General features: G+C 39.5%; 4 protein-coding genes and 1 non-coding gene across 8 annotated transcripts; 2 read left to right on the forward strand and 3 right to left on the reverse strand.

The window, feature by feature from the left end:
- Positions 1-858: 858 nt before the first annotated feature.
- On the reverse strand, positions 859-1,553 carry LOC103384536 (mannose-specific lectin-like). The gene is made up of 2 exons (XM_008318088.3): positions 1,267-1,553; positions 859-1,185 (listed from the first exon to the last, which is right to left on the reverse strand). Exons 1-2 carry the CDS (start codon positions 1,354-1,356, stop codon positions 937-939), a joined length of 339 nt encoding a protein of 112 aa, XP_008316310.1. The 5' UTR covers positions 1,357-1,553; the 3' UTR covers positions 859-936.
- Positions 1,554-4,706: 3,153 nt separating this feature from the next.
- Positions 4,707-9,633, forward strand: LOC103384537 (mannose-specific lectin-like). Of its 3 annotated transcripts, none has more exons than XM_025059206.1 (3): positions 4,707-4,863; positions 5,033-5,126; positions 9,185-9,633. In XM_025059206.1, exons 2-3 carry the CDS (start codon positions 5,037-5,039, stop codon positions 9,434-9,436), a joined length of 342 nt encoding a protein of 113 aa, XP_024914974.1. In that variant the 5' UTR covers positions 4,707-4,863; positions 5,033-5,036; the 3' UTR covers positions 9,437-9,633. The 3 variants fall into 3 exon arrangements, with proteins under 3 accessions (XP_024914974.1, XP_008316311.1, XP_008316312.1); XM_008318089.3 differs by lacking the exon at positions 9,185-9,633 and adding an exon at positions 5,235-5,550 and having other exon boundaries at positions 4,712-4,863; XM_008318090.2 differs by lacking the exons at positions 4,707-4,863; positions 5,033-5,126 and adding exons at positions 8,492-8,565; positions 8,771-8,864 and having other exon boundaries at positions 9,185-9,484.
- A 1,864-nt stretch (positions 9,634-11,497) lies between these two features.
- Positions 11,498-12,523, reverse strand: LOC103384540 (mannose-specific lectin-like). Of its 2 annotated transcripts, none has more exons than XM_025059207.1 (3): positions 12,371-12,523; positions 11,905-11,998; positions 11,498-11,823 (listed from the first exon to the last, which is right to left on the reverse strand). In XM_025059207.1, the coding sequence occupies exons 2-3, from the start codon at positions 11,992-11,994 to the stop codon at positions 11,575-11,577; spliced, it is 339 nt and encodes a 112-aa protein (XP_024914975.1). In that variant the 5' UTR covers positions 11,995-11,998; positions 12,371-12,523; the 3' UTR covers positions 11,498-11,574. The 2 variants fall into 2 exon arrangements, with proteins under 2 accessions (XP_024914975.1, XP_008316315.1); XM_008318093.3 differs by having other exon boundaries at positions 12,366-12,451.
- Positions 12,524-13,167: 644 nt separating this feature from the next.
- On the reverse strand, positions 13,168-16,883 carry fkbpl (FKBP prolyl isomerase like). Its single transcript, XM_017035631.2, has 4 exons — positions 16,725-16,883; positions 16,211-16,357; positions 15,832-16,115; positions 13,168-14,843 (listed from the first exon to the last, which is right to left on the reverse strand). The coding sequence occupies exons 2-4, from the start codon at positions 16,353-16,355 to the stop codon at positions 14,223-14,225; spliced, it is 1,050 nt and encodes a 349-aa protein (XP_016891120.1). The 5' UTR covers positions 16,356-16,357; positions 16,725-16,883; the 3' UTR covers positions 13,168-14,222.
- A 321-nt stretch (positions 16,884-17,204) lies between these two features.
- trnaf-gaa (transfer RNA phenylalanine (anticodon GAA)) lies at positions 17,205-17,277 on the forward strand. Its single transcript has one exon. It is a non-coding gene; the product is annotated as a tRNA-Phe (tRNA).
- Positions 17,278-17,609: the final 332 nt, after the last annotated feature.

The following is a 17,609-nucleotide window of genomic DNA, read 5'->3' on the forward strand; positions in this document are numbered from 1 at the left end:
TCCCCAAATGCCCCCCCCCCCCCCGAACCCCCCTCCCTCGTGTTAGGGGTCATTACAATATTTCTAGAGGAAACACTCCATACAAATAATTAGGTGTTCGTTAATGAACCAGTGGACAGCAGAGAAGTGGGGCCCAGAGCATCTATGTAATGACACTGACACAGTGTTGGGGTCACAATGAAACACAGAGTCCCAGCAGTGAGTCTTAAGAGATCTCTCTAGATCTTTTTTATTTCAAACTTATTGATATGGATTATACATATATATGCACATGTATATAGTATATATCTTATTTTATTAAGCACTAAAGGTTGTCGTGACTAACTCGGCAGCTGCTTTGGCATCAGAGCTCCACTAAATGTATGAGCGCCACTATTAGATGGATCCCAGCAGGTACAAGATCCTACAGGAGAGGAGACAGTTTCATCAGAATCAGGTTTTGGCTTCAGTTTCTGGAACAGATTAAAGTTCTGATAAACTTTAAGGAAAAGTGTTTCCTTGAATTGTCAGTTGCTGTTTCATTCCTATATTTATCTGAAAACAACACCCTGATCTTCTCATGCTGCAGTGAAACTGAACGGTGACAGGAACAGATTAAATGTTTTCTGAGGGTGTGGAGATAAGTTCCACATTCCATTGTTGTCTTGCTGCAGAAACAGACAGAGTGCAGTCCTCTCCAAACAGGTGTCCCCCCCCCCCGTGTTAGGGGTCATTTCAATATTTCTAGAGGAAACACTCCATACAAATAATTAGGTGTTCGTTAATGAACCAGTGGACAGCAGAGAAGTGGGGCCCAGAGCATCTATGTAATGACACTGACACAGTGTTGGGGTCACAATGAAACACAGAGTCCCAGCAGTGAGTCTTAAGAGATCTCTCTAGATCTTTTTTATTTCAAACTTCGTACACACATCACATGTGTTGTCACATTATTTTTCACTTTCCAACACTCCAGATCTCCTTTCCATCGTTGTAGAGAACCAGACGGCCATCCTCCTGCATGGTCAGAAGCATCCTCTGACTGTCACGTGATGAGTGGGTATTACTGGCCCAGAGTGGTTGGTACTCTTTGTTGTAGATGACCAGGTTGTTGTCTTGTTGCAGAAGCAGACGGTAGGAGTCTTTGTTCCAGGTGTTGGAAGCCCAGAGAGGGGCCCAACCATAGACCACAAAGTTACCATCAGTCTGTCAGGGAGAAGAACAGAGTAAGATGTTGTGTAAAGGTTCCTTTAAAAATAAATACAGATATAGACATGACTTCCTCACCTGCAGGACGGCCTTGTAGATTCCATTGTTACTCATCAGGTAGTCACCAGCACGCAACTCCTGGTCAGTGCTGAGAGAGTTTCTGTTCATGGTTCTGCAGACAAAATGATTATGAAGAAAACCAGCAGGAGGCGCCGAACTTGTCGAAGGTATATTTAAACGTATTATTATACATGTGTTATACCACTTATAAACATTTTCCTTCCGAGTGTTAAATGTTCAGATAAACCTTCAGAGAACACGACTCACACGCATTTCCTATAAAGGTACATGTTAAAAAATATCTCTAGTCAATACGAACACAACTGATCAAAAATCAGAAAGAATTCCTGCCTTAATGTATTATTTCACAATAGTGTATTGATATTCTACATCACTGTATCTTTTTTTTATAATTAATAGTTAACATGAAAATATTCTTGGTGTTGGTTCATTTCATTTTTGCTTTTATTCCTTTTGTAGTGATTACAAATGTAGCGCCGATGCTCTTATTTACACTTAAACATCAAGAACATATTTACTATTTACATATTATTACTGTAAACAAAAATAGGCCAGGATTCAATGCAAATGCTTTATCATGTTTTTAGGATTAAGATTAAGATTTCCTTTATTGGACCCACAGTGGAGAAATTGACAGTGTTGACAGCAGCAAAGTACAATATGCGGTATAAAGAGTGAAGTCTAGCATAGTGCTTTACAAATAAGATATCAGCTTGCAATTTTGTAGTTTTCCAGTTTACAGGTATAGTTACTTTGAGATATTGCAATTGAGATAATAAATCAATTAATTATAGAAGATAATAATACAGAGAAACAAAGACTGTACATAATGACAGTCAAACAATTTGACATGTTACGATTTTTACCATTATACTTAAATAAACAGGTGAGTGACATTCCACATGAGAATGGACATTTTTGCTATTACACAAGGTAATGCTAGTTATACAGTTATTGCACATATACAGTTTTAGTATGGTGTATTGATGACTACATACCCTGATCACTTCCCTCTGTATCTGTCTCTGGTCTCTCTGTCCTACTGTCACCTCCTTCATCTTGAAAAGGTGATTTCTCACGGCAGCTAGGAGCACACACAGGGAACAAGTGGAGCAAATCCGCTTTCTTCTCGTTCTCCAAACCAGCAGACAGTTGGCAGGTATGTCCATCACTTGATATGGTCACATATGTTTATTATTAAAAAACTATTTCACATGGTGTTTAATGACAACATGAGACACGTGTATCTGTCTTTCTTGCCTGCAGTATGTGGTTTATAGACCTGGCAGGAAGTGAAAGGGCATCAGACACCAAAAAAACAAACAGACACAGTCGCATAGAAGGAGCTGAGATCAACCAAAGTCTCTTAGCAGTAAGCTAAGTAAGTGATATGTTAACACACACAAAGAGCTCAAATACAGAAACAAAGGTCATTGTATTTACCTTTTATTTGTTTAAAGCTCAAAGAATTGTAGGTGCAATGGGTCGAGTGCTGCTTAGGAGCACTCGGTGTTATCAACCAGTCTCAAATTAATAACACAACCAGTCTCATTAAAGTTATCTTTAATTATTATTTTAACCTACTAATATAGCAATAATGTATTACTTGAAGTATTACAAATATACTAAAATCAATAGTATCCAATAACAATTAAATATCTGAAGGATTTTGAGAGTTCTTGGCAAATTGGGTGGCTTCAATGAATAAAGTAACAACACAGACAAATACAGTTTACAAAAATAATCAAATTTATTTATACAACACTGTCAAGTTAATGACGGTGATTGAACTCATAAACAATGATCATTATAACAAAACAAGGCGTGTGTGTAGGTGTGTGTGTGTGTGTGTGTACTTATGTGCGTGTGTACACGAGCGGTCGTGTACGAGAGAGAAAGAGAGAGAGAGATGTTGCCTCTCAGCTACCAAGCAAGCGACTGAGCCCTTGAGGCGTGTTCACATACGCGACTGCGCAGTGGAAGAAGAACTGCGAGGTAGAAGGAACGGCAACAGGAAACACGTGAGGCGTGTATGCGCTCACGGAGGTGTGAATGGGTGTTGTGTACGCGCACCAAGATGCGCTCAGGTACAATGAAACAGTGCTTGTGATGTTATCAAAGTATATGGGGGAAGGGAGGCGTACCGCGTGGTCTACTCCAGACAAAGGACTTTGTCGGAGTTTTCCTGATCCCAATACTGATAACGTTACAAGTTAACACTGAAATACTGACGGTGTACAAGAGTATAAGACCGAGTCAGGAGGTTAGAAAAGAAGTGCATGCAACAGCCTAGCTATAAAAGCAGCACAGATTTCAGACAACAAAATTCAATATGCGTACTTAAACTGTCCCTAAGTTTAAATAGCACTTAACAATACTACAGATTAACTAACGTGCCCAAATGCCAGCCTTACTGTAGTGAACGTCTGCTCGTATTTAGAGGGTAGTGGAAAGTCCGTGCTTCTTGGGTCCTTGCCAGAGCTGGGGACGTCCGTCTGGTTCCACTGTGTCCAGAGAGTCCTCTTGGTTCCGAAAGTCCGTTTCAGGAGGAAAAGTCTCTGACTGTCGATGTGCCGGTTCACACGAATACCGTTAGAAGGAATCCTGTCGCTTCTAACTTTTCAATAACTGCTTTGGTCGCAGCGCTACGTTACTTGTATAACCTAATTACCGGTTAACTCAGTTAAGAAAAAGACGCTACTAGTGCATTTATCACCGTGGGCAATGGTGTCTACAAAAGCGCGTTAGTTCTTAGTCTTCTGAGACGAGCAGGTTTTCTCTTTTCATCGAGGTTGTGGATGTACCTACAGTATTAATCAATAAATCTCAACAAAGGCTAACATTACACAAAATGTCAAAAACCAACTGTCTGCAACAACCATATCAGTCCACTAGATGACAGCACTGAGTGCAAAACATTTATAACAGTGCTTCTACGTTAGATAATGGTACTGTGGGGAGCCAACAGGCCAAAGGCACACATGAACAAAATGATATAAACCCATTCATAAGACAAAAGTCACATTTCTGGACATCCAAGTGTGTCCAAAATGAAGCAGAAATGTTTTGTTCATTTTCAAAATAACATGCTGCTCCTGAGATGTGGCTGTTCAATTTCTCTGGCCAGATGACCACAGTCCACCAAAAGGAGATACACTTGAGCCAAGATAGGACAGACCAGATGTGGTGCCTCATGGAGACATTTTGGATAGATGAAAGCTTTATTTTTGTGAGGGATTATTGTAAATCCCTCAGTTGGAATTGGTTTACATGTGCATATTATTTTTTTCCCCTTCCTTTTATTTTAATAGTGATTATTATTAAAACATGATATTTCATGAAGCACGGTATAGAGATTTTAAACATAGAAAGACAGGAATTTACACACGTCTGTTTTCTGCCCCACTGTTCACTTTGGTGTTGGGTTAAAAACAGAAGTCGCATTTGGTTGTGTGCAGTGAGTTGCTGTGTCACAATAACGAGTAGTTCACTTTTACTTTCACTTTCTTTACTGTATATAAGGTGGCTGGTTTGATGGAGAAGACACTGCAGCTATTCCTCAGAGGTACGCAGCTCAAGGCTCACAGACACAAGGTAAGGTTCACTCTCCACCTGCTCTCTCATTAGTAAGTACTGCATCCTTTATACTCCCTCACTTCAGCCTCTGTCAACATTTCACACAGGAGTTTCTCTGTAATTACATGCAGCTTTTTGATTGTCACTTTGTTTTTTTTAAACCTCTTTTCAATCATTGTGTCTGCAGAACCATGAACCGGAACTCACTCAGCACTGACCAGGAGCTTCGCCCTGGAGAGTCTCTGATGAGTCTGAATGGAAATTACAAAGCCATCCTCCAGGTAAGGAAACAATTATTCTTTGTAATAAACACAGACAGTAAAAACAAAAAAATATATAATTGTTTTTCATGCAGTTTCTAACTCTCCATAATGTCTTCTCCCTGACAGACTGATGGTAACTTTGTGGTCTATGGTTGGGCCCCTCTCTGGGCTTCCAACACCTGGAAAAAAGACTCCCACCGTCTGATTTTGCAAAGTGATGGTAACCTGGTCATCTACGACAAAACGATCAAACCACTCTGGGCCTCTGACACCTGGTCTAACGAAATCAGCCACAGGATGCGTCTTACTATGCAGGATGACGGCCGTTTGGTTTTGTCCAAGGACGGAAAAGAAACATGGGCTGCTGAAAAAAAATAGATTATGACCCATGATCATGTTGTGCCCAAAAATCATAAATAAACTTAGGGTCTTGATGTAAACACTCATGGTTGCAAGAGTCGTTTGTTGTATGGAGAGGTATTAAGTTTGTGTGGTGCTTTGGCCAAGAGGCAATGTCTCTGTCATTGGTGTGGAACCCCAGGGTTCACCTCCTGGGCAAGATCAAATCCCAGTCAGGACGGTTGGTACCTTCCAGTGGACTCTCCACCCACAGGAAGGTTCAGGGGGGTTGGTACGGTGCAGTGTGATTTGGGTGGTGGTCATGGAGACTGCTGTCCCAGTGATGTAACGGTAATGGTTGAAGATGGCTGGATGGATGGAGTAAGTTTGTTTATTTGCTTGACTTTTTGAAATGTTTAGTATTAATTCAGTTTTTAGTCATTTTAGTATCAGTTTCTCCTGTCAAGAAGGGCTGAGCTCAGCAACCAGAGGTCATGAACCGAGTGTATCTTAGCAGGCAAAAAAATTATATTAGTTCCGCATTTAGGACAAGAAAGGGGAACATGTGTCGAAATGTGTTATAAAAACATGTTGAGGCATGGCTCTAATCCAGGAAGTTTACAAAGAAATCTGGGAAAGAACACACGTGATTTATATTAAACAAATGATGTATAATATGACCGTGTGATTTTGTTGAAATAAAGAGGTTGATATTTTTTATATATTTGCATGTAACGCAAGATAGGGAATGTGTCTGAATAAGACTAAAAGAATGATCCTCTGACTTGAAATGTTTAATATGATTAGGACAGAAATCAGACGAAGGCTTAATGCTGAAATTAGTAAAGAAATGTTGTGATTAACATCATGATTTTAAGAGCGAATCATTGTTTTCCACAATGTGAGGGATTATTGTAAATCCCTCAGTTGGAATTGGTTTACAAGTGCATATTATTTTTTTCCCCTTCCTTTTATTTTAATAGTGATTATTATTAAAACATGATATTTCATGAAACACGGTACATAGATTTTAAACATAGAAATGTACACATTTTTACACACAAGGCTGTTTTCTGATACAAAAGTGAGCCCTTGTGGTGAAATTACACAGCTAACTACTTGAAACCGGGTCTTCAGTATGCAAATATCCACTGCGTTACAGAACGACTCGCCTGGGGTGACAAATTGATTGCTCCTAAGCCATCAGGTTCATCGACAGTGATTGGATAAATTCTGTTGCTACCTGACAGCAGCAGAGCAGCGATTGGCTGCCCTAATGCACCGACTACACTGAGTGACTGAATTCTCTGACTTAAACATCCCCTATAATGTCCATTAAGTCAAACAAACATTGTAGACTTCGTAAATGATGCCTACAAATACATATAGAGTATAGACAACGTACAAAATACTAATAGGGTTCAGATACTACATGTATACAGGAACAAACCAAATCCAAGTAGAGAATTTCAAGTACTAGATGTTAGACTTGAACATACCAAACACATACATAGACCTTGAGATAATACAATTTCAACAACATTGGAGACTGTAAAGGGGGAGTGCAGAATATGCACACTGAAAATATCTGCCCAGCCAGGGTCAGCAACATTGTTAACTTTATGACTAAAAGTACTCGTCAACAAACCTTTTTCACCGACAAAAATTAAATAAAAACTTTATGAGAATCCTTTATGATGTCAAAGACTATTATAAAGAACACTAACAAACAAATCAGAAGTAGACGCAAGTATTAGGGCGGGACGAATGGAGAACAGATCCGATCAGAACGAATCACCCCACAGGCAGAGCCAAAGCTCTGTCAAGTTTCAAAACAGGCTTCACTCATTTTACATTGCGAAACTGGCTTAGCAGCAATGTCGATCCATCCATCCATCCACCCATCCATCCATTTTCCTCCGCTTATCCGTTACCGGGTCGCGGGGGCAGCAGTCACCACCCAAATCACACTGCACCGTACCAACCCCCCTTAAACCTTCCTGTAGGTGGTGAGTCCACTGGAAGGTACCAACTGCCCTAACCGGGATTCGATCTTGCCCAGGAGGTGAACCCTGGGGTTCCACACCAATGACAGAGACATTGCCTCTGGGCCAAAGCGCCACTAGCAGCAATGTCCTACGACGTGTTTCATTTGTGTGCAAGTTTGTTTAATGAATAACACAGAACCACTTAGGACGAAAAAAAAAAAACGTGTGCAAGTTTGTTTAATCAATAACACAGAACCCCTTAGGACGAAAAAGGAGGAGCAAGAATCCTGTTAACAGAGGAATGTTTCATTTTGTGTGAAATTACCTTACACCAAAAAATATTTTCTTTTACCTATTTGAGTTTTGTTTTTATTTTTAACTATAATATAAAATTTAACTTGTATATTCAGTGCTGAGAGAGCCAAGTTTTTTTTTTTTACCTACCAGAACATTAGGCAATATTTCTTTGGGATTGTGTGCAATGTCATTATAGCCAATAGTCTTTTTTTATTATGTCTTTTGGAAAGTGGACTTTTTTTTTCTAAATCATTTGTACAGACAGAAATGGGAAGAAGCTGACAGGACGCAAATGCAGCACTCGGGGGATTATTCATAAAGTCAAAGCTTAAAACCAACCCAAACTCATTGTGAAAACAGGACACTAGGTAACCAGGAATGATGCAAATTACACCAGGACCATACCAATGTTAGACAGATATCTTCCAGGATTTCTCAGTGTGTTCTGTAGTCCATCTCCAAAAGTATTGTCAAAAGTCACTCAACCAAAACAACAAAGTTATAAATATTTTAACCTTTGAATCAGAAGTTAGAACTCCAACATGTATTTTACGTTTCATTATTTTTTGTTTTTCACCAAACGTTTCTACTTTTTTTTTTCTGGGTCTGAAGAAAAATTTTGAAATTGTGGCCTTTTCTCCTTTGAGTGGATAAACCAGTTGTTCTACTTGTAATCACCTGAAAAGGTATAATTATCTGTGAGTTGTTGATGTGATGGGGTGGCTGTGCCGCCGTCTTGTCCAACTCTTACTGTATATAAGGTGGCTGGTTTGATGGAGAAGACACTGCAGCTATTCCTCAGAGGTACGCAGCTCAAGGCTCACAGACACAAGGTAAGGTTCACTCTCCACCTGCTCTCTCATTAGTAAGTACTGCATCCTTTATACTCCCTCACTTCAGCCTCTGTCAACATTTCACACAGGAGTTTCTCTGTAATTACATGCAGTTTTTTGCTTGTTATTTTTTCTCTCTGAGTTTTTTTTAAATAAAAAAACAACAACAAAAAAAAAAAACCCTTTTCGATTATTGTTGTTGCAGAATCATGAACCAGAACTCACTCAGCACTGACCAGGAGCTTCGCCCTGGAGAGTCTCTGATGAGTCTGAATGGAAATTACAAAGCCATCCTCCAGGTAAGGAAACAATTATTTTTTATTCTTTATCTGTATGTATATATATACAGTATATATATATCTGTATGTATATATATACAGTATTTATACACTGTATATTTATACACTATATATATAGTACTTATACACTGTATATTTATACACTGTATATATATATATATATATATATATACGGTATATATACAGTGTATATATATACAGTATGTCACATATAAAATGCATGTACTGAAATTTCCTCGGTGCAGTATGATTAAAGTCTTATCTTATCTCTTATATATTGATGCAGTTTCTAACTCTCCATAATGTCTTCTCCCTGACAGACTGATGGTAACTTTGTGGTCTATGGTTGGACCCCTCTCTGGGCTTCCGACACCTGGAACAAAGACTCCCACCGTCTGATTATGCAAAGTGATGGTAACCTGGTCATCTACAACAAAGAGTCCCAACCAATCTGGGCCTCTGACACCTGCTCTAACGAAACCAGCCAAAAGATGCGTCTTACTATGCAGGATGACGGCCGTTTGGTTTTGTCCAAGGACGGAAATGAAATATGGGCTGCTGAAAAAAAATAATTATGACCCATGATCATGTTGTCCCAAAAATCATAAATAAACTTAGGGTCTTGATGTAAACACTCATGGTTGCAATAGTCGTTTGTTGTAATACCATATTCTATTCACTTGTCCTGTCATAGGTGTAACTAATATTGATCATCTGTTGATTTGAAGCAAACAACAAACTGGTCCAAATCAGTGGTATTCAATTAAAAGAACCCAAGGTCCAGTTATTAAAATTTCCACCATGAAAAATAACATTCCTCTATGTTCTCAACAATATATATTGTCAATTTTAAGTGCAGGAAATGTTTCACTGGGTGAACAGTTAGCTCTTATACCATAAATAAAGGCAGTCTTATGCAAATAAATGTAAAAAAAAAGAAAAATAAATAAAAATGCAAACAGCCCAATAACAATGTTTCTCTTAAATTAGAGAGGATCCAGCCTGAAGAACTTAGGTCCTACTTTTCAAAACCCATCATTAAATAAATGTTGCCCTAAAATTCGCGTACTTTTACTTAACAGTCATTTGCACGTTGCTATGCTATAAATATGTGCGTAATGAGTCGGCTACAGCTGTCATATTGGACTCGCAGTTCGGTTATTGTAATATTAACAGCAATCAAATGTACATTTGCTTAGTATGAGTTTTGTTGGTGCGGTTTAACCGCCCGGACAGTAGGGGGCGTTTGGCGTCTGTAAGTCGTGGAGCCACAGGGGTTAGACTTTGATGTTCTTCCTTGTATATGTGAAACGACCTGTGCTGTGTTTTGTAGTAACGTTAATTGTTAACCGGTTTTGCAAACCTAACACGTTTTGAACTGTTTATCGAAAGAATGAACATACAGTACATTATTCCATCCATTCGCTTTTTAACAAATAACCGTTTTCCACATTTACCTTCCTTCCTTTGGAGCAAGCCATCCTGTCATCACTGTCTCTTCCGCTCTGCTCTGGTTCACTGGCCGCGCAAAGTTAACGAACAATTTGATTGGCTCAACTCGGTGACGCTTTCTTCGTAATAACTAGAATAGCACTCTCAAACCTCGGAAAAAATGCTCTGTGAAAATCATCCAATCTCACGAATGTATCAGAAATTGTTCACAGAGTCACAGAGGTCCGCCATTTAGTGATGTCTCGACTCCATGGAATGTCTTTTTAATTTGTGTATGGTTCGTTTTAACGTTTTACAAATATGTCACTTGATTTTAAATCAGATATAATAAAGCTTATAGCAACAACAACAATAATAATAATAATTAAAAATCCCTTGTTTTCTTATTGTTTCAGTTTTAGACTCGGATCAAAATTACAAAATGGAAAAGTGTCAGCTTGACCGAATTTGATTTTAATATTTAATTTGTCGAGTGATATACGGACTCACATGCCCTCAGTGCTTTGTACCTCTGAAGATAACGATAACTGTTGGTGTTGTTTTCCTGTTTACATGTTTTGATATACATGTTTTACGATTGGAAAAACGCTGGGTCATGTGGCTTGTGTAGGGTTTAACAAGATTAGAGTAAGTATTGATTAATAAATCTCAACAAAGGCTAACATTACACAAAATGTCCAAAAACTACTACCTGCAACGACTATATCAGTCCACTAGATGACAGCATTGGATGCAAAACATTTTTAACAGTGCTTCCAAGTTAGATAATGGTACTGTGAGGAGCCACAGTACCATGTGGGATTACTATGTGTTGTTCAAGCCGTGTGCGTTGTGCCGTTGTGCTCAGAGCCTTGTGACCAAGTGAGTTTTTCTTGTTTTTGCTTTGCGTTAATAAACCCGCTGCACCTGCCTGCTTCCTGATATGTCTGCACACAACGCCTGCACGAATCACTTTTTACCTCAAGAAAACATAAATAAATTCAAAGTTGTCCACAGATGTCCCTCCCCCCCCCCCTCCCCCGTGTTAGGGGTGATTACAATATTTCTAGAGGAAACACTCCATACAAATAATTAGGTGTTCGTTAATGAGCCAGTGGACAGCAGAGAAGTGGGGCCCAGAGCATCAATGTAATGACACTGACACAGTGTTGGGGTCACAATGAAACACAGAGTCCCAGCAGTGAGTCTTAAGAGATCTCTCTAGATCTTTTTTATTTCAAACTTCGTACACACATCACATGTGTTGTCACATTATTTTTCACTTTCCAACACTCCAGATCTCCTTTCCATCGTTGTAGAGAACCAGACGGCCATCCTCCTGCATGGTCAGAAGCATCCTCTGACTGTCACGTGATGAGTGGGTATTACTGGCCCAGAGTGGTTGGTTCTCTTTGTCGTAGATGACCAGGTTGTTGTCTTGTTGCAGAAGCAGACGGTAGGAGTCTTTGTTCCAGGTGTTGGAAGCCCAGAGAGGGGCCCAACCATAGACCACAAAGTTACCATCAGTCTGTCAGGGAGAAGAACAGAGTAAGATGTTGTGTAAAGGTTCCTTTAAAAAGAAATACAGATAAAGACATGACTTCCTCACCTGCAGGACGGCCTTGTAGATTCCATTGTTACTCATCAGGTAGTCACCAGCACGCAACTCCTGGTCAGTGCTGAGAGAGTTTCTGTTCATGGTTCTGCAGACAAAATGATTATGAAGAAAACCAGCAGGAGGCGCCGAACTTGTCGAAGGTATATTTAAACGTATTATTATACATGTGTTATACCACTTATAAACATTTTCCTTCCGAGTGTTAAATGTTCAGATAAACCTTCAGAGAACACGACTCACACGCATTTCCTATAAAGGTACATGTTAAAAAATATCTCTAGTCAATACGAACACAACTGATCAAAAATCAGAAAGAATAGAATGCCTGCTGAAAAAATATACTTCCAAATTTTAAAAAAGAAAAGAAAAAAGGGAAATAATTCAAAATATGTGTAATTTTCCTGAAGCAGCAAAAATGTCAGTATAAAAAGTGAATTTTCATTCAAGTGTACCTCACCCTGGTCTCTGTGAACCTCGAGATTCTTCTGTCTGAGAAAGTGATGCCGTGTCTTCTCTATCAAACCAGTCCACTTTATATCAAGGCTGGAGGAAACAGGTGGAGTCATCAGTTGGGGTGACTCCACCCTGCAAAAACTTTGACCTACCGGCTCCAGAAAGAAGGCGACAAAGCAACACTTGATATACTGTAGTTGATTAGGTTTAAATGACATCAATTTTGAGTAAACACTAAATACATTTGGAACAGTGGACCCCTAAATACCAGTTTAATCCGTTCCACGACAACACTCGTGTCTCGATTCACTCGTATCCTGATCAAATTTCACCCACTACAAATAACTAAAAACCAATTCATTTGTTCCAGCCCCCAGAAATATACTATTAAATTTCCCCCTCTCTAAACATCAAAAACATAGATATAAACTAATATATTGACTATACATATATGGTGTATGGTACTGATGGCACTGACTGTTTACGCTTGGAGATAGAGACAGGTCGAAGAACCGGCCTGAACCAGTTTCTCTGCCCAAATAATGAGGAAAACGGACACATGCACAGCACATGTACATGTTTTGTATTGGTGGAGAAACTTTGTTTGGAGCAGCCTTTGCCAATTAGCGAACAGAAGTGGTGGCTGAACACCACATGGCTGTAAAGGGTTAAGGTGCTGACCATTGATGTGTGTGTAAAAAAAACTGTATTTAAGCTTTGAGCACTGAGGAGTTCCTCAGTGCAGTTCTGAATGTAACCATTGTTCTGCATTCCTTGCTTGCAAGTAAAACTTTAAAAAACTTGAGATCTCGTATTTGATCTTTATTTGAATTGTTTTGTGTGTTAGGAAACCGGGGAATGAACCAACAGCATTTTGTACAGTCCTATCTAACAGAGGAAGTTTTCTGACAGCGAGAGAAGACCCTGAGGACGAAACAACACAAATCCTAAAAGTAGATCTTTTTTTTTAAAGGCATCTAAAAAAGGAACATGTAAATGCCAAGCTAAAGTAGAGAAGGCTTTACCTTCACTTTAGTCTAAGATTTTAAAATAAATACATTTATAAATAAACAGAGGTTTTAAGACACCGAGTGTACAAGTTCACATGAAGAATCACACTTCTAAACCTTCTATTTCATTTTCACTTCCTCACAAGATCACCGAAAAAAACCCCCACTTTTTTTTCCCAAAAGATCATTTGTTGAATGTCCCCATTCTAAGGACTTTGTCTTCTGCTTTCGTAGAATCACACTTGTCTTATTGGACTGTGTTCATGTTTTATTAACACAGTCGCATGACCTACAAAATTGGAAATGAATATTATCCGAACTCACTTTGGGTTTAGTTGGCTAAATAGGCAGAAGTATAACTATAATATAAATAAATTATATAATTTGGAAAAGTTTGGCGAGCCGGATTGAAAAGCTGAACGGGCCGCACCTGGCCCCCGGGCCTTAGTTTGCCAATGCCTGGTTTAAGGCAACACTGTACCTGCTACATTTTCTTTCTTTGAAAAAAAAAAAAAAAGAAAAAAGAAAAGACTGAATTGTAAAAAGTAAACAAGTTGCAAGAGTTTTTCTTTTTTAAACAGAGGTCAACAATTATTGTGACCATACATATTTGCGTGAGTTTTAGTTTTAAGTCAAGCGTATCTCGTAGATTTTAAGATTTCATATACTTCAAGCAAGGTAAAAGATTGTGAGACCAAATGATTTTCGATTAGGATCAACTTCTTTTTTTTCTTCGTACGGACACACACACACACAAAAAAATTCCTAAATTGTGACATTGCCTAAAAAGAACTCGTGATACAGCCTGCGGTGTAGAAATAAAACTGAAACCCCAACATTTGACTGTCAGCTGAACATTTTACTGAGTCTTAGTCCCAGCTTTGCATTTGTCTCCTTTTCTTTACTGGCAACGTCCTTTAGAGCCTTTTGAGCTGCCGAAGAATCCGGCTGCAGCTCCAGAACTCTCCTGAACGCCCTCTTGGCCCCGTCAAGCTCGTTTAAGTTCTGACAGGCCTGTCCTAATCGGTACCAGGCTTTAGCGACACCGGGCTCCAGCTGTGTGGCCTTGGAGGCACAAACTCTAGCCCGATCGAGTTGGTTCAATTTGAGTTGACACAGAGAGAGGTTGGAGTAAAGTTCTGCTTTAACGGTCCTGATCTGGTCGGCTGGGGGGAGGTCCTGCTGGAGCTCCGTCCCAGCCGCTGTGTTGCCAACACGGAGCGTGACGAGCAACTTCAGCGCTCGGCCGTAGCTGTCTCCTGCTCCCCACACATCCCCGCTCTTGAATCTCACACCTCCTCGTTCCTTATGACCCATAACCCAGTCCCACTTGTCGCCTGCCGACATTTCCCAAGATTCCAGTCCTGGAGTGAAAGTCTGGAGTTCTATTGTGATAAGTAAAGGAGGGTGGCCCTCTGAAGGCACAGGGGAAACATTGGATCCATTTCCAACGTGCGAGAGAAGAACCTGAGGAAGAAACAGCACAAACTTGACCAAGAGCCAAATCCTAAGAGTAGATCTAAAAAAGCAGTTCCAGGTGCAGTACTGCCCAATGGTGAGTAGGGCCGGCTCTGGTTTCCGACCAGTCAGAAACCACAACCTTCATTACATCGTTGGTTCTCAGCTGGTCCAGCGAAGAGACCCACCGTGACACCGATGACCCATGACAAAAATCAAAGACAATTTGATTTGACTTCTCAGATCAATCTTATTTAATCGGATCTTCTGTTTCCGACCTTCGTTTCACTTATGATTGGTGCCACATGCTCATGACACCTGGCAACACAAAACACACTGAGGTCTTTGTCCTCAATATCAGGAAACCCCTATTTCATATTGTCTGTGTTGTACCTGCGTTCAACCATGATAAATGAGCAATCGTAAAGGGGGATCCCGTGTCTTCTTAGCTGGCATTACAGGGGTACTATTACCTGGAATGTGAATAGGTGAGACTGCCTGGAAATCTTCCGTCTGTGACCCAATCTCTAGTCGATCATTTCCAATAGCTGACTCATTGTCAGTTCCAGTTATTGTTAAACCTGAGAAATATGAGCACAGACTGAAACTCACTACTGTTTAAATCCGGGGTTGGCACTCAGAACATCAAGAAAAAGGATTTAGGTCTAGGTTTCTGAAAACCTTTAACCAGGAACTTCTAGATAGATATAATTTTATAAAATTCCTTTCTAGAAAGGCACGCTCCTGCAGCATAAAATTCCATTCTATTCGTCTTACAGCTAACGATGATGCCATTTCCATTTACAGATTTACCTCTTCATCCCATCTTTTCAACGGTTCAATTCACCCGATATACATTTGCTATTTAATGGAATATCACTGGTTAAAAGAGACTTAAAAGTATTGGTGGTTCTTTTACATTGTTGTTCAGAGAGCTCAAAAGTCAGTCTGATGACGTCAGTCACTGCTGATTAAGATAATAAGGTGGTGTGTTTACCTCCGATGTCTCTCCTGCTCTCATGTTCTCCAAACAGGCCTCTGTGACATCACACTGACCCTCTCCGAGCCTAAGTGTTACCCATTTGTCCAGAGGGAGCTGCAACACCGAGTCCTGGCGTCTTGGGAAAATAGCGACCTCTGCTGATGCTGGGACCTCAGTGAAAGACTGCTCTGCATTTTCAAAATGAGAGACTGAACTGTCACTTTCTTCTACGTCGGCTTTGAGGCGCACTCGGACTTGACACAGTGATCCCAGCCGTGGACAGGAAGTGAAGGAAAAATCTAAAAGATAAAAAATAGAGTCCATTAGTTTATTTGTAAAATATATAAGAAATCATGTTTTAATGAAGGGAATAAATGTATTGTTGGTCTTCCACCTTCAACATCCCTACAGTCAGACTTTAACATCTGTCTGTGTTTTCTCCGAAGCTGGATTTTCCAGAGGCCTCCAGGACAAGCGGCCACTGACTGCCAAGAAGCGACATCAGCAACATCGTGGGGGGAAGAATGATTGGCATCCATCACTGGGTTAAAAAATAAATTAACACAAGTTAGCCTAAAATCTCATTTTATTTAGAGTTTATGTCTCAAAGCTTATATTTAATTCAGTTCATTTTAAAGGCAAGAAAAAAATAATAGCTGTAAATGTGGTAAAGTTTTATTTTATATGTGAGTAATACTGAAACATTCTGGTCACGAAAACATTTGTTTTTTTCAAAGTAAAGAAATACACCAAAAACATGCTATAATTTAGAATGACTTTGGTCGTTCTAACATTGAAAGCAGAGACAAAATACGCAGACAAGCCGGAATAAGCACCGAGAAGGTGAGAATAGGTTAAATAAATGCACGTTTTAATTACCTTGACCGGTTAGGTCTATGGTGTCTTACCTTATTAAAATGATGACACATCACTTGTTTGGTGCAAACGTTTTACACTTGGAAAAAACAAACAAACGTACTACTAGCACACGAGTCGTTTGGTACAATAAATGTGTTATGCGCATGTCTGATAATTGAGCCACTTCCTGTTTCCGGTACCATGGTGCTTGAGTGTTGCTTTTAAGTAATAAGGTTACCTCCAAAGTTTAAAGTACTAAAATTTTAATTTGCTTTTAAATTACCAATAAAGCAAGTTAGGTAGCAAGCAAATAAAAATTTAGAAATGTTTCACTTTTTTTGTATAACTAGCGGAAAGAAGGCCACTGGAACATTAAACCTCTGGGAAGCAATACCAAACAAATAAATGTTATTTATATCTTTTATTTGTATGACATTTATTTATATAATTGTCCTTTACAATATATAAAATCACGCACAGCAACCTTAGGACTTGTTTTAAAAAGAATAATGTACTGTGCGCTTCCATCCGCCGAAATAGCTCAGTTGGGAGAGCGTTAGACTGAAGATCTAAAGGTCCCTGGTTCGATCCCGGGTTTCGGCATTTTGCCATCGGATCATTTACATTACATTTGGCAGACGTTTTGACCCACGTTCATAGTCTACGCGCCAAAGACAGTTTGTCTAATTATTCTGTCATCTGCCTTTTAATCATTTTCCGTACTTTTCTTTAAGTCCATTCTGCTAAACAGTAAGGTCTACAAAACAACGTTGTCAACTCCACTAATCATTCCAACATGTGTGTCTATGTCTAACACGTGTTGTAAAGACAATAAAGGACCTTGAGTCCTAAGGAGAAACATACATTTAGAAAATTTTAGGAAGCCATCTAGTGATTCAATAGTGGCAATGTTTTGGAATGAAGTGCCAGGGATT

Source organism: Cynoglossus semilaevis, chromosome 10 (assembly GCF_000523025.1).
Source record: "Cynoglossus semilaevis isolate Cse_v1.0 chromosome 10, Cse_v1.0, whole genome shotgun sequence".
NCBI lineage: Eukaryota > Metazoa > Chordata > Actinopteri > Pleuronectiformes > Cynoglossidae > Cynoglossus > Cynoglossus semilaevis.

Bases quoted from the DNA above. Each gene is read 5' to 3' on its own strand.
- LOC103384537 (XM_025059206.1), top strand. From the start codon at position 5,037: ATGAACCGGAACTCACTCAGCACTGACCAGGAGCTTCGCCCTGGAGAG. The intron at 5,127-9,184 runs GTAAGGAAACAA...TCTCCCTGACAG, and splicing joins ATTACAAAGCCATCCTCCAG to ACTGATGGTAACTTTGTGGT.
- fkbpl (XM_017035631.2), bottom strand. From the start codon at position 16,355: ATGGATGCCAATCATTCTTCCCCCCACGATGTTGCTGATGTCGCTTCT. The intron at 16,116-16,210 runs GTGGAAGACCAA...TTTATCTTTTAG, and splicing joins TGACTGTAGGGATGTTGAAG to ATTTTTCCTTCACTTCCTGT. The intron at 14,844-15,831 runs GTAAACACACCA...TTTCTTCCTCAG, and splicing joins GAGCAGGAGAGACATCGGAG to GTTCTTCTCTCGCACGTTGG.
- LOC103384540 (XM_025059207.1), bottom strand. From the start codon at position 11,994: ATGAACAGAAACTCTCTCAGCACTGACCAGGAGTTGCGTGCTGGTGAC. The intron at 11,824-11,904 runs GTGAGGAAGTCA...TCTCCCTGACAG, and splicing joins TCTACAAGGCCGTCCTGCAG to ACTGATGGTAACTTTGTGGT.
- LOC103384536 (XM_008318088.3), bottom strand. From the start codon at position 1,356: ATGAACAGAAACTCTCTCAGCACTGACCAGGAGTTGCGTGCTGGTGAC. The intron at 1,186-1,266 runs GTGAGGAAGTCA...TCTCCCTGACAG, and splicing joins TCTACAAGGCCGTCCTGCAG to ACTGATGGTAACTTTGTGGT.